Source organism: Telmatherina bonti (genome assembly GCF_933228915.1).
Source record: "Telmatherina bonti genome assembly, chromosome: 20".
Classification (NCBI taxonomy): domain Eukaryota; kingdom Metazoa; phylum Chordata; class Actinopteri; order Atheriniformes; family Telmatherinidae; genus Telmatherina; species Telmatherina bonti.
In genome coordinates this window covers 15,819,299-15,832,412 of record NC_136618.1, presented here as the reverse complement: position 1 = coordinate 15,832,412, position 13,114 = coordinate 15,819,299, and the positions used below count along the sequence as shown (strand labels likewise).

At 36.6% G+C, this 13,114-nt stretch overlaps 1 protein-coding gene across 1 annotated transcript in view; it reads right to left on the bottom strand.

The window, feature by feature from the left end:
• The window catches only part of stau2 (staufen double-stranded RNA binding protein 2), a 99,598-nt gene that overhangs the window by 67,908 nt on the left and 18,576 nt on the right, over positions 1-13,114 (bottom strand). Inside the window, exons 6-7 of the mRNA XM_079259363.1 lie at positions 8,012-8,171; positions 906-1,013 (exon numbers count right to left, since the gene is read on the bottom strand). Coding sequence (XP_079115489.1) covers positions 906-1,013; positions 8,012-8,171 — 268 coding nt within the window. The remainder of the gene's footprint in view (positions 1-905; positions 1,014-8,011; positions 8,172-13,114) is intronic.

Below are 13,114 nucleotides of genomic sequence, written 5' to 3'. Positions count from 1 at the left end.
GTAGAGAAAAGTGGAGGTGGGATCCACTTTAATGTTTACAGGAATTTTGTCCGGCAAAGCTAAAACTGTGAGGAAGACTGTCCAAAGTTTGTGCCTTTTTTTCTTTATGTTCCATGAAGTTTTATTACTTGGAATCAAATTATTTCTTAAATTAAAGTTAATCTCCTGTTTGAGATTGAGTTGGTTCATCATAGATAAATCTCTGTGTTCTGAATACCTTCTACTCAGTGTATAAAAAGCACAGAGACACAGCTCTGTTCATGTGGAGAGCTATCAATGGATTCAAATGCTGTTTAGAGACTGGTTTAAATTGATTCACCATTAAAAACCTACAATAGTTATGATGTTGACTGGCCAAGCAAAAAGAGTTTCATTTTACAATCTTGAGTCATGCAGAGGAAATCTTGAAATTTTCAGCATTACTACAGAAATTTATTTCACAATCTCACTGGATCTTTATTGATCAGCTTTGACTAAACTTATTCCGATGTGGTTCAACCCCACAAACGCACTGAACTTAAAACTAAGAACTCCCACATGGCATAACTCACTTTCACAAGAAAAAAAACTGACCTCAGATGTATGAATGAAGTAAGACTGGGAGAAGCATATGTCATGGAATATAATCAGAATGACTCCTGCAGTTTCGTCTGCGTTATCATTCATGCAGCTAATGAGGTGTCTCGTTTTAGCAATAATTTCCACATTATGACATTTCACACACCCTAGATATCGTGAAATTATGATCCACCTAACGGCCTCATCTTCATTCCACATTCAGTGTTTACGTCAAAGGGCACCATGACTTACAATTCACAGTAAAACCAGTGATAATTACATCACAGGGCTGTGTGTTTGTAATTATTTAAATGCATTGTTTCGTAATACTGTGATGTTGTTCTCACCTCAAAATTAACAGACAAGTTCCTCTTCAGGGCGATTTCATAGACCAGGCTGATCTCTGATTTGCTTGCGTCGGTCCCTTCCTCGGTTTCTCCTTTTTCCTCTGGACTCTGGAAAGGAGAGAGCAGCAGTTCTTATTCTGGTTTATAATAAAAAAGGAACAATAATATTGTAAATGCGTCTAACGAGCTTTCAACCCTATTTAAATGAATGAATTTTACATTAATGTTTCAAGCGACTCAGAGCAACAGAAGAGTAGAAATCAGCCCTGTTGAACTGTGTAAACGATATGTAGGCATGATGGAGAAGCTAAAATGTTTCAGCGAGTAAGTGAGGCTCTGTTGGGGTATGCACGACTCAATTTGTTGTGACTTGAGTCGGGCTGGCAATAAATAGCTTTTATTGATTCATTGAAAATGTATTCCTCTTGACAATTCGCCTTGATGAAAATTGTGATTTTTTTTTCTCCCATTCAATATTTACCACAACATTTCCTTGTCCTTTTATGGTTTGTAGTGGACTAATCATTCCCCGTACCTTAATCCCAGAGAAAAACACAGTAAGCAGACAGGGGGAGCTTGTTCCCAAAACAGCACTGTGTCATCAGTTATTTGGACGAGGTTCACATTAATGAATGCACAGGACAGCTGCAGCCTCTCTATAGGAATCATTTTCACAATAAGCCTTGATAAGGAGGAAGGACAAAGTCACGGATTGGGTCATGCTGCGTATCACCAAAAATACGATGCCCATATATATATGTGTGCGTGTGTGTGTGTGTGTGTGTGTGTGTGTGTGTGTGTGTGTGTGTGTGGAAGTTGGAAGTTCATTTTAATATAGGCATTTTCATAAAAGAGAAACTAGCTTCCCGGTAGCTGGGATTGTTTTATTTAGGTGAAATTCTTTCTGACTTTAAATGCTGTGCACATGTGAGCACATGATGTTACATAGATAAAGAATTTGTAGAAAACAATATTTCATGTAGAAACTATAGGCAGCCAAATAGTTGAATAATTAAATGATACGTGAGTATTACTAAAGACTTAGTAAAGAATGACTAAATATTAAAGAATTTATTGATGGCCTCATCTATGGTTGATATCATTAAAAGATTTGGTAGAAAATCTCTACCAACTACAAGTGTAGATACAGAAAATATTAAAAGAATACTTTCAAGTCAAATATATACCTTCATTTGGAAAGACAAATGTGTCGGCTGTTGCACTTGTAGCACAGCATAAGACTGAAACAAACCAGAAAAAAACCAAAACCAAAACCTAACTTGGATTACTTGAAGCTGTGTAGATCTCTTTATCTCGGGGAAAACCAGTGGAAGTCTGTCTCATGTCTTATCAGATTACTTATGGGAAACATGGGTTTACCAGCAAGAGGAAATTCTGGAAAAGTTTAGCCGCTGTTAAATTTGCTGCAGTGACTCACAGGTACAGCATGAAGAAGAAGTTAATCCAATTCCCAAAAATGAAAATAAAAGTCCAAAACTTTAACACTAACAAGGATACTTCTTTTTCTGAAAGGTTGCAAACACTTTGCACTATATTTACAAAGAAAATAACTTTGTCTCTATACTCAAAGTCAGATTCCAACCTCAATTAAATTTTATTTCATTGTTTATATAGTCATTGTTTACAATTTGACTGAATAGGTAAAACTATTTGCATATATTGCATTTTTAATTTTATATTTCACAGGAAAATGGCTGGTCTTTTGGGCTATTACATTGTATTTATAAGTGTAAAATAAAAATGCTGCAAAAAGTATTTTTGAAAGAAGCACCCCCCCAACCAAATAAATCATTTATAAAAAGGTAAGCTTTTTTTTAATTAACACATTGATAAATGAGAAAATATTAAATTCCCCCAGAATCAAAGTCTTTAGGTCTTTTAAAGGTGAAGTCAAGTGTATATCTATCTATAGATATATATCTATATATCTATATAGATATATATCTATATATCTATATAGATATATATCTATATATCTATATAGATATATATCTATATATCTATATATCTATATATATATATATATATATATATATATATATATATATATATATATAAAGAATTTAAATGAACAATTTAAACACACACCTGATCCCACTCGCTCTCTCACTCACACACACTTTTTACAGTTAATAAGCAAGTATATCAATAATAAAATGAATAAAAAGCTAATCAAAAATAATACACTAAACAAAATAAAATAGGTTTAGCTGAAATCCAAGCTAAAATGGTAGGTCTTAAGTCTCTTTTTAAAATCAGTGTCTGCAGGTTTTTTGGTAAGTCGTTCCTCACAGACGAGGACCACATTGGAAAGAGGTTCTGACTTCTGAAAGGCCCACACTAGAAGACCTCTGGGTCTATGAGGGTTCATCATTAGATAAATGAAGGTTAGATAAATGAAAAGGCCCAAGACTATTGAAATAAAATATACAACAAACCTTAAAATTAATCATGTAATGCACAGGGAGACAATGAAGTAATTTTCAAACTTGTGTAATTTCTTCTCACCCTTGAGCTACATTTTGCAGTTTGCACTGGTTCTTCTTATCACACATGTGAAGTTAAATTCTGGAGTAGTTGTAGGTTAAAATTAGTAATTTTTGAAAGACTCGAGAGCAGGGTATTAGAGTTATCTATTCTACCAAAAATCAAAGCAATAACACGTTTGTGCTGGCAAGAGAGAAATGGGTGGACTCCGGCTCTGGTTTTTAAGATGATGAAATCATGTCTTTCTAATAAAAAATGGAATAAAAGCAGCTCAGAGTCTAAAAGGACACCCAGGTTTCTCACTCGCTGAGAAGGTTGAGCGTCTCGTGGTTATCCCTTTCTGATCTTCAGTCCTGATAATTAAAACTTCAGTTTTGTCCTGGTTGGTCCATAAGAAATTCCCTGCCACCCGTGTCTTTACATATAAAATACAGTTTAAAGGGATGTTCCCTGCCACTGTAAAGCTGTGTGTCATTAAAAACGAATGTAATTAGGAGCAGCTGTAGCTCAAGAAAAAGAGCAGTTGTCTTTCAACTGGAAAGTTGGGAAATCGATTCCTCAGACTACGTGCCGAAGTGTCCTTGGGCAAGACAATGAATCCCAAGTTGCCCCCTGATGTTCCTAAGGTACGAGAGTGTATGTAAGGGTGAAGGGTGTAAAGCACTGAGTGGTCAGCATGACTGGAAAAGCGCAATATAAAAGCAATTCCATTTACCACAAAAACAGCTTTTCCATTCATTTTATTTAAAAGGGGCATTTAGATAATGGTCAGATGTTGTGACTGTTGGTCTAAATTTCTCTTCTGCAGAAGGGGCCTCACTACTGCTGTCAGATGGGAAAACACCCATCTGAAAAAAATAATTAACTATGTTTAAAAGCTCTAGCTCAAAGTAACCGTAAAATATTAAAATGACAAGGGAATTGAAACTAAATTGGGTAGTAGGCTCTAATTGGGAGAAAACTCAACCATCAACTCGGACAAACCTCTTTCAACCAGTCTTTCAACAGTTAAATCCTTCAGATATGATAAAAGGTTGGATCTAATAGCACTGATCCTACTTCTGAAATGGTCTGCAATGTCCTCACATTTAGCATCTGATGGTGACACAGATGACTTTAAAATTTGTTTTTATTAAAAGAGTTAACTGTTTTAAAAGCTGATTTAAGGTTATTTTTGTCATTTGTAATGAGGTTTGAAAAATGAAGTGTGAAAGCCATTGTTAATTTAGTTTTGCACCTTTTTCATTCTGCCTGCCTGCAATTTCTTATGAGGTCTCTGATGCACAATTATGTGACAACATTAAGGGACAGAGCAAACATTTTAAGCAGTTAAGGTGTGTACAATGTAATTTGTCACACAATACTGTCAAATAACAGAGCAGCTACTGATTTATTTCTCTAGGACAGTAATCACAACATAAAATGCATTCAGTGTAAATAATAATCATGATAATAATCATAATCATCATAATAATCATCATAATAATCATCATCATAATAATAATAATAATAATAATGTTTTTCAAAAGGAAAGAAGAAACAAAATCTGCACACAAATGGAAAATGATCAATGTCCATGTGGGTTCTGAGTGAAAGTCCAAAGAAGCTAGGTCCTATTTGGCAATAAGCTATGTGACTGTGCATTCTTGATGTGTGTGATTAATAGTGTGAATCCCTTTTCAAGGTTACATTAATGAGCTGTCAGGAGTAAAGAGTCAGAGCGCGTCAGTGGGCCTGTAAACTTGAGCAAAACTAGAATGACCAAGCAGATCAGCAACCTCCCTGTGACAAAGACAAATAGAAGGCTGAATCTGTCCTCGGTATCGCTTCTGCTTATAGATGTATGGGTCAGAGAGTCCTTGGGATAAAATGCAGTAATCTATACAGAGCAGGGTTATTGTATAACAGTCACCCTGAACAAGGACTTTGAATGAAAAATGATTATTTGGGAGGAGGGACCCTGTACTTTACCTTGAAGATTATTATACATGTTTAAGTAGAGTGAAATCATTATCATGTTGTGATGATTTGAGCTTTGTTAAACGGTGCATTATCCTACTGGAAACAGACGATGATACACTGTGGTCATGGAGGGATGGACATGGTCAGCAACACCACTCAGGTAGGCTGCAGTGTTTAAAAAACACTTAAAAGGTACTAAGGCAGATCAAGAAAGTATTCCCACACGTTACATCACCAGCAGCAGCCTGATTGCTGTTTACTGGATATTTCCTCTTTTTCAGGCCACTCTCAGTAAACCCTCGAGGTGGTTGTGTGTGAAAATGAAAGATTTACACCAACAACCAAGTCACGTTGTAAGCCACTTAAACCCTCTCTGTTCCCCATTCTGACTCTCAGTTTGAACTTCACCAAGTCGTTTTGATCATGTCTATGTGTGTAAATACATTAAGTTGATTGGCAATTTTGTGTTCACAAGCAACTAAATCTACTAATAGACCGACAAGTATACCATGCAAAATGCAAATAAATTAACAAACATCATCAACAAGTTTGTCAATAAATAAATTATTTATTTATTTATTTATTTATTTAACTTTAAAAAAAAATAAAAATAAAATAAAATAAATAAATACATTTTGGGGAAGGTATGGCTAAATGTAATTATTAAATAATCAACTTTAGCCTTGTTTCAAATTTAACAGCAGCATATCATTCCTCTTTACAAACAGACAATAACTTGAGAATTTATTGCCTTATTCCAGGAAATTTACAGGCGAGTTGCATTTCCTGAAGACAGATATCGTTACTTTTACTTGTGTATAATTACACGTTACCTGTGGTCCTCCTTGAAATAAAAAATTGACAGCCCGCAGTGAAAAGGAACACTTTTAACCGGAGGGCATCCACACATGTAGGAACACACATACTCAAGCAGACAGAATGACAGTCTCATGCTTTAGACACAATGTAGCTTAATTTGTAAATCAAGACTCAGAAACAGCAGCAAACAAAGAACTCATTTATGGTGGCCGACGCCACAAGACAGCAAGACAGGCATGTGAGAATAGCCCAAGCGTTTTGAATAACCATCAGCGATGCCAAGCAGTGAGGATATGGGGTAATTTGATTTCCGGTGGGAGATGATAACAACAGTTAATAGCTATGCCTGAGGGGAAGCTCTGGAAAGGTACAATGTCATTGGGAGGAAAAAAAAGAAAAAAAAGAAATGAGGAACAGCTCTGCCAGGTGTAAACTAAAACTATGGAGATTACAGGGCTTAAATGATACATTAGAGTAATTAGAGCGGTGGCGGATTTGTATTCAATCTGATTAAAGCTTGATATGCAATCATCTTAGTAACTGCACAAAAATCACGCAAGTCTCTTTGGAGTCATCCCAGAGCGAGGAGAAACAGATAAGCCGAGAAGCAGCAAAAATCTTTCAACTTTTAATTAAGGTTTTCAATTCGGAGGTGGTGGAGAAGACCTCTGGGGTGAAAAAAGTCATAAAGACAAAATCACGAAGGCGATGAGGTTGTATAAACAGTCTCTGGAAGATGTGAGGGGATTGTGGCTAAATCTGTGCACACAGTTCAACTTATGCATTAGATTTTTTTTTAAATTAATGTTTTTAGGTTATAAACTGTGAAATGAATTGATAAGTAAGAGTTAAAGTACAGACAACTGACCCTTACACAAAATGGAACACTGCATTGAGATTTCTGTTCAAATGTGGATGAAAGTGAAGAATGATGCTTAAACTCAGTCATTTTGAATAAATGTTTATCTACACTAAAGAAGTCATTTGCAATAGGAAGAATGAGCCGGGCTGATGAGAAGAAAAGTGGTGCAAGGGCAACACAGACTTCCATCACACAATCATCAGTCAAGTGCCCTTTTTATGTTTATAAGACTTACCCCACACAACTAACAAATGCTAAAGAAACTTAGATAAATAAATATGACAAGAATATAAATAAATAAATATAGTTATAAAGTAGAAACAAAAATATGTTTAGGTGTTCAGACAGAACACCATTCTACATAAAACTCTGTATGTCATTTATTCTCTCTCTCTCTCTCTCTCTCTCTCATATTATATATATATATATATACATACATATATATATATATATATATATATATATATATATATATACACATATATATATATATATACATACATACATATATATATTGTATAAACAAGAAAAACAAGAAGAATGAGATTGACATGTTGACTCGAATGCTCTGTGCCAACAGCGCGGCGTAGTGCCAGTAGTTTATCCTACTTGTGTTGTTTGCATATGAGTAAAAACAATTCCAAGGTGCCTGGTAAACAACACAATAATATTAATGTCCAGAATTAACAAAAATCACATGTGCAAGCATAATACATTACTGAAATGAATAGTAACTGTATGTCCACTTCCAGCAGCCAAAAAAGAAGAGAATTAACAACTTTTTATGAGCAAGTCCAACAGGGTTGGACAGAAGTCCATTGTAAGCTTTAATAGAAATAGTAGTGTAATGAAGATAACAGCAAGAATTCTCAGGGTCAGCAAAGTGAGCAAATGCATGTTAAACCTCAGGTATTCAGGTTGTTGTGAGCCTCTGTTTTTATGTGCTTGTGTTTACCTGTGGCGGCCGCTCAGGGATAGGTTCGTTGCGCAGGGCCTGAAGGGCTTTCATGGCAGCATTATGTCTCGCTGCTTGGCGGGTTCGTCCTTCACCAATAAACTCATGACTCCCCACTGACAGCTGCACGTAGAAGATCTTAGGAACAGGATAATGGTACCTAAAGCAAACAAAAACAGCACAAGGGAGAGCTGGATAAAGAATACTGTCCAACACAGCATTTATGAACTCAGCAGCAGAGATATTTGTATGTATTACTTAAAACTGAATTGAAAAGAGAGAAGAAAAAAAAAAACAGGGGCAGAAGAGGGTCTGACATTATGAGCCAAGTTATCAATTCACTGTTTTCACCGTTCCCAAATTAAAGGCCCAACCACTTCATCAGGGTCAATTACAACACAATAGCCAGTTGGCCAACTGCTTGAGTAATGTCTTGCTATTGAATCTGAGCTCAGAGATGCAAAACAAAGCACAGAAACATATATCCTCGCCTCTTTTTTCTTGGCTCAACCATAGATTATACTCTCTTTCACTGAGCCCTGACAGAGCGGGACTGAGCTGTCACCGAGCAGATTTAGAGGTCTGCGTGTGCGATACCCCCCTCCCTCGGGTCAGGAGGAAAAGGGCTGAGAATGTCTGCTGGACTGAGGACGGGGAAAGAGAAATAGTGGGAAAACTAATAAGAGAACTGAGAAATCCAGAGTTTTTAATATCCTTCACCCTGTCTGTTTTAATCTCTGCCAATATACACTTATATTCACAAGAACATACAGCCACCATATGTGGTCCACACAAATGGAGCGCGGCAGATTTATGGAAATATGTCTCGACTAGAGTCAAGTTCCCAAACTCGACTCAGTATTTTCATATTTGGCTCTGAGGTTTTCATGAGAGAAAGAAAATCTGCAGTAAGTGAATTTGGTAGAATTTATTTTACTACTGTGTGAAGAAAATTAACACAAGCTTTACAGATACAGAGCTATTCCTTGTCACTGTGTATAAATTCTATACTGCAACATCCTACTTGGCTCAGCAGTCATGCTAGCACTTGATTAAATGCGTGTGGGAATTTGGAGAACCCAAGAAGCTTGAAAATGTAGGAAAGGAAAACATGTGTGCTCTGGAAAGTTATGCAGTCGCTTTCATAACAAATTGCACACATGCATGCTATTAGATGAAAGATATCAAGTTAAGCTAATAACAACCTAAGAAGGCCTTTATATGCGTGAATACACATTTTATATTTAGCTAACATCAATTAATATGTCTACATGTTAATCCATTTAGCAAACAACATGACTTTTGTCATTTATTCTTTAAAGATACAGTGTGTAAGAATTACTGACATCTAGTGGTAAAGATGGGCATAAAAATTACTTTCAATGGCAAGCATGGCTGTGAATGGACGGTGGCCTTCACTGATCAAAATTCTTCTAGACATAAACATCTGAGAATGGATCCAGTGGGCTCAGGTGCAGAGATGACTGCACTATAGGTAAATACTTTTAAACTGAATACATGTGTACCGTGCAATTCTATGCACCTTATCCCAAACATTGTTCCAGTTTCTACTAAAGAAAGCTGGCACTACAGTTTTACAGATTTTCACTTCACACACACACATAGTTATCTGTCCATTCTGAGACACCATCGTAAGAAATGGTGGCGAAAATATGGTAACTCCATTGTAGGTGGACCCACAGCAAGTAGTTGTACCTGGCTCTCGTTGACCATTGATTTTGCACATTGCGACTTTAAGATGCTTACAAAAAATAAAAAAAATGTTTTTTTAAAAACTGGACAATAACTATAAAAGTGTGATGTTGACCATTTATTAATGAGCTGTACTTACAAAGTAATGTTGAAAATATCCTTTTTTAAAATTGTAAAAAAAAAAAAAAAAAAAATTGGCCCCAAGATGGCACCTAATAATCAAAGGATCACCAAAATTATCATAAATCCAACAGAGAGGATGAATGTGACAAAGAATTTCACCAATCAATTTGTGATTTTTTTTTATCAGCATAGGTTCAAAATTGTCATTTGCCAAACCATTTGAGAATAACTTAGGAGCCAAACACATTCAGCTCAGGTTATGTGCCGTGTCCATTAAAATTCTTAATCAAAATTGTGTTTTTAATCAAAATTGTTTTCTTATTAAAGTCGCAAGATCACAATCACTATATCCATTCTGCCAAGCTCAACACTATTGAAAGTTGTTTTGGACCAATCTGCATACTATACTACCAGTTTTGGGTGGGTTTAAAGTGTAGCTGGTGTCTTCTGAAGAGCTTATGTTATATTCTTATCACATCAGAACTAGACTGTGTTTATTCATGGTAAGAAGGCCAAAGAGCAACACTAAGGGCTAATCTCAAATGGAAGTATTTTGATGTACTTTCCAATGGCTTTGGCAAGAATTTAATGTTGACCTTTTGAAAGTAGCCTGTGACAGATGTTGGCAAACAGGGGCTTTACCCAATTTTGCCTGTGTAAAGAAAGCTTTTAAGATTGAGGTTTTCTTAACTACATAGCAGGGGAGGTCCCTAGAGTTGTTGTTTCCCTTTCGGCTTGTCCCTTATTGAAGGGGTCGCCACAGCGACTCATTGCTCAGGTGACTAGGCACGTTTTTACATCGGATGCCCTTCCTGACGCGACCCTTCGCATTTATCCAGGCTTGGGAGTGGCCGGCAGAGAAAAAGCCTCCTCGGGCCAGCAGCGCAGGGAGCAGGACTCAAACCACTGACCATCAGGCCACATGACAAGCGGCTCGTATATAATATATATATTTATATAATCTAACTGAAAATGCTATTGATGTTGACATAGCTGGCAAACATTATCAAAAGTTGTGATAAAGTCTACCATTTCTTCACAATTTACCTGCTTAGTCAGTCTTTTTAGTAAAACACCAGTGATGAGTGATCAAGAATCTCTTTTTAATATGTGTATTTTTTTCTCTACATTTCCTTTTCCCTACTTTTTTCCTCTTTCTGATTAACAATGAGTCAGCATATTACTCTCATAATTCCAGCAGGTCTTTCTCCAGGCCGCAGCCCTTTCTCATCCGTCTGCTCTGAACTCCTGGCCACAGGAGTCTTCTTTGGGCGGGGGCCTGCCTGGCCCTCGCACGTCAAGTGTGGCCCCAGGGTCTCAGAGGACATGCCAAGTGCAACATGGGTTCCGGCCAACAGCGCTGAGCTGAGATGGAAGCAGCTGGGGCTGCAGCGCTGAGTACAGGTGCAGGGAGGAAGAGAGAGAGGGATAAGAAAGAGGGAGACTTAAGCAGGGAAGAAAGCGGAAAGGAAGGAAAGAGAGAAGAGAGAAAGGGACATGGAGGGAGGCCTGTGGGAGACCCGATTCCACAACGTGGGAAAGTAGTGGCTTACACACAAGCAAGTAAGAAAAGAACATAGGCCAGCTCACATGCACATAAAAATTCACGTAGACCAAAAAAACCCCAAAAAAAACAACAAAAAAAAAAAAACAACCCTGCCTGTTCTGTGTAATCAATTATTTGTTATCGTTCTTACTGCAAAGAGAATTTTGGACCAGGACACCTGTAGGGAGGTTGTGGAGACCGCCCAAAGGGGAATGGGAAAATAATGATGAAAAAACACAGTTGCGTCTGTGTGATGACGCAAATATGTATGTGTGTATTTGGTATGAGTCAGAAAAGAGAACAAGTGAAACCAGAACTCAATCAAATGATAACTCATCAACATTTGAAAGTGAGTAATGAATTAAACTTGGAAGAGAGAACCTTTTCTTTCATGTGGAACACGGTGGTGAAGGTTACCGTTTCATCGTAATCATTAAAAACCTCATGCGCGAACACACAAAGAGATAGACACATTCAAAAAGCCCACACACAGTCCTGCTGGGAAACTGAAGTTTTGTATTGCAATTATTACTATAAATGACAGAGTGACATTTCAGCTGGAAACTATTTTCTTCAGTAGCACGAAAACTATTTCCTTTCCTGTGCAGAAAAAGAAAAACAAACTCATATAGCACCTTTTTTTTTGCTACAATGAGCAGCTCCATTTATCCTAACTTTACAGACATTTACTTAATCTGAAATAATATAGAAGTAGTTTCTATGACCTGCAAGTCATAATCTGAAGATAGCACTTAAGCAGTTTAAATACACATAATAGATAACAGGAAACCGTATAAAACTTGTTTTCAGGCTGGAAATACCAAAGTATCATACTGGTGAAGGTAACTTGGAGCAAGATGTAATGCAAAATCGATACTGCAGTTCATTGCGAAGTCAATTGCTTTTAGTCCCACAGAACCACCCAAATGACAGGTTCAGGATCATATTTGGCCATACAAACTCAGTTCCTGTTACACCGCTCAAAATCTATTAGAGATGTCTGATAACATGGGCATAGTGATATTATCGACAGATAATGACATTAAAATGCAACTTCAGAAATGATAGGTATCGTTTGTTTCTTTTTTTAAAATTACGTGTCATGTATCAAACTCTTCAGCTAACCTCCTCTAACTCAACATGACAAAATACAAAAGATGCCATAAATAGTTTTACAGATTTTGTTGCTTGTTTGGCACAACTTGCTCTAAAAATATTGGTATCTGTTGATAATCATATTGGAAATTAACAGCTGGACAAAATTGGTATACAAGATATCTGTAAAAACACCAATTTTGAATATTTCTAATATTTATGAATAAAAATATGTTCTAATCATGGATAGGCAGTGGTGGGTCTTCAGAGACAGCATAGAAACAACAATTTGATCATGACTGGTGTCTTTTTTTTTATGTACAGTACCAATCAAAGGTTTAAACATTGAATCTTTTGATTGGTACTGTACATAAATCATATGCAAGGATCAATTATAATTTCAGTTGATTCCAGACTAATTAGTAATATCAGCCATCCTAAGTACCACAGAATAATAATATGCGGTCATCGTCCTGCAGTCCTGTTGAGACCAGTGACAGTGGTGAGGTGAGTGACTCAACTGATGATCAAAGTAAGTGCTAGGCAGAGAGCTACGTAATTCATGTGAAGTGATCCTTTATTTGTTTTTCAATGTAAAATGTGAGAACCAATTCTCATTCACCAAC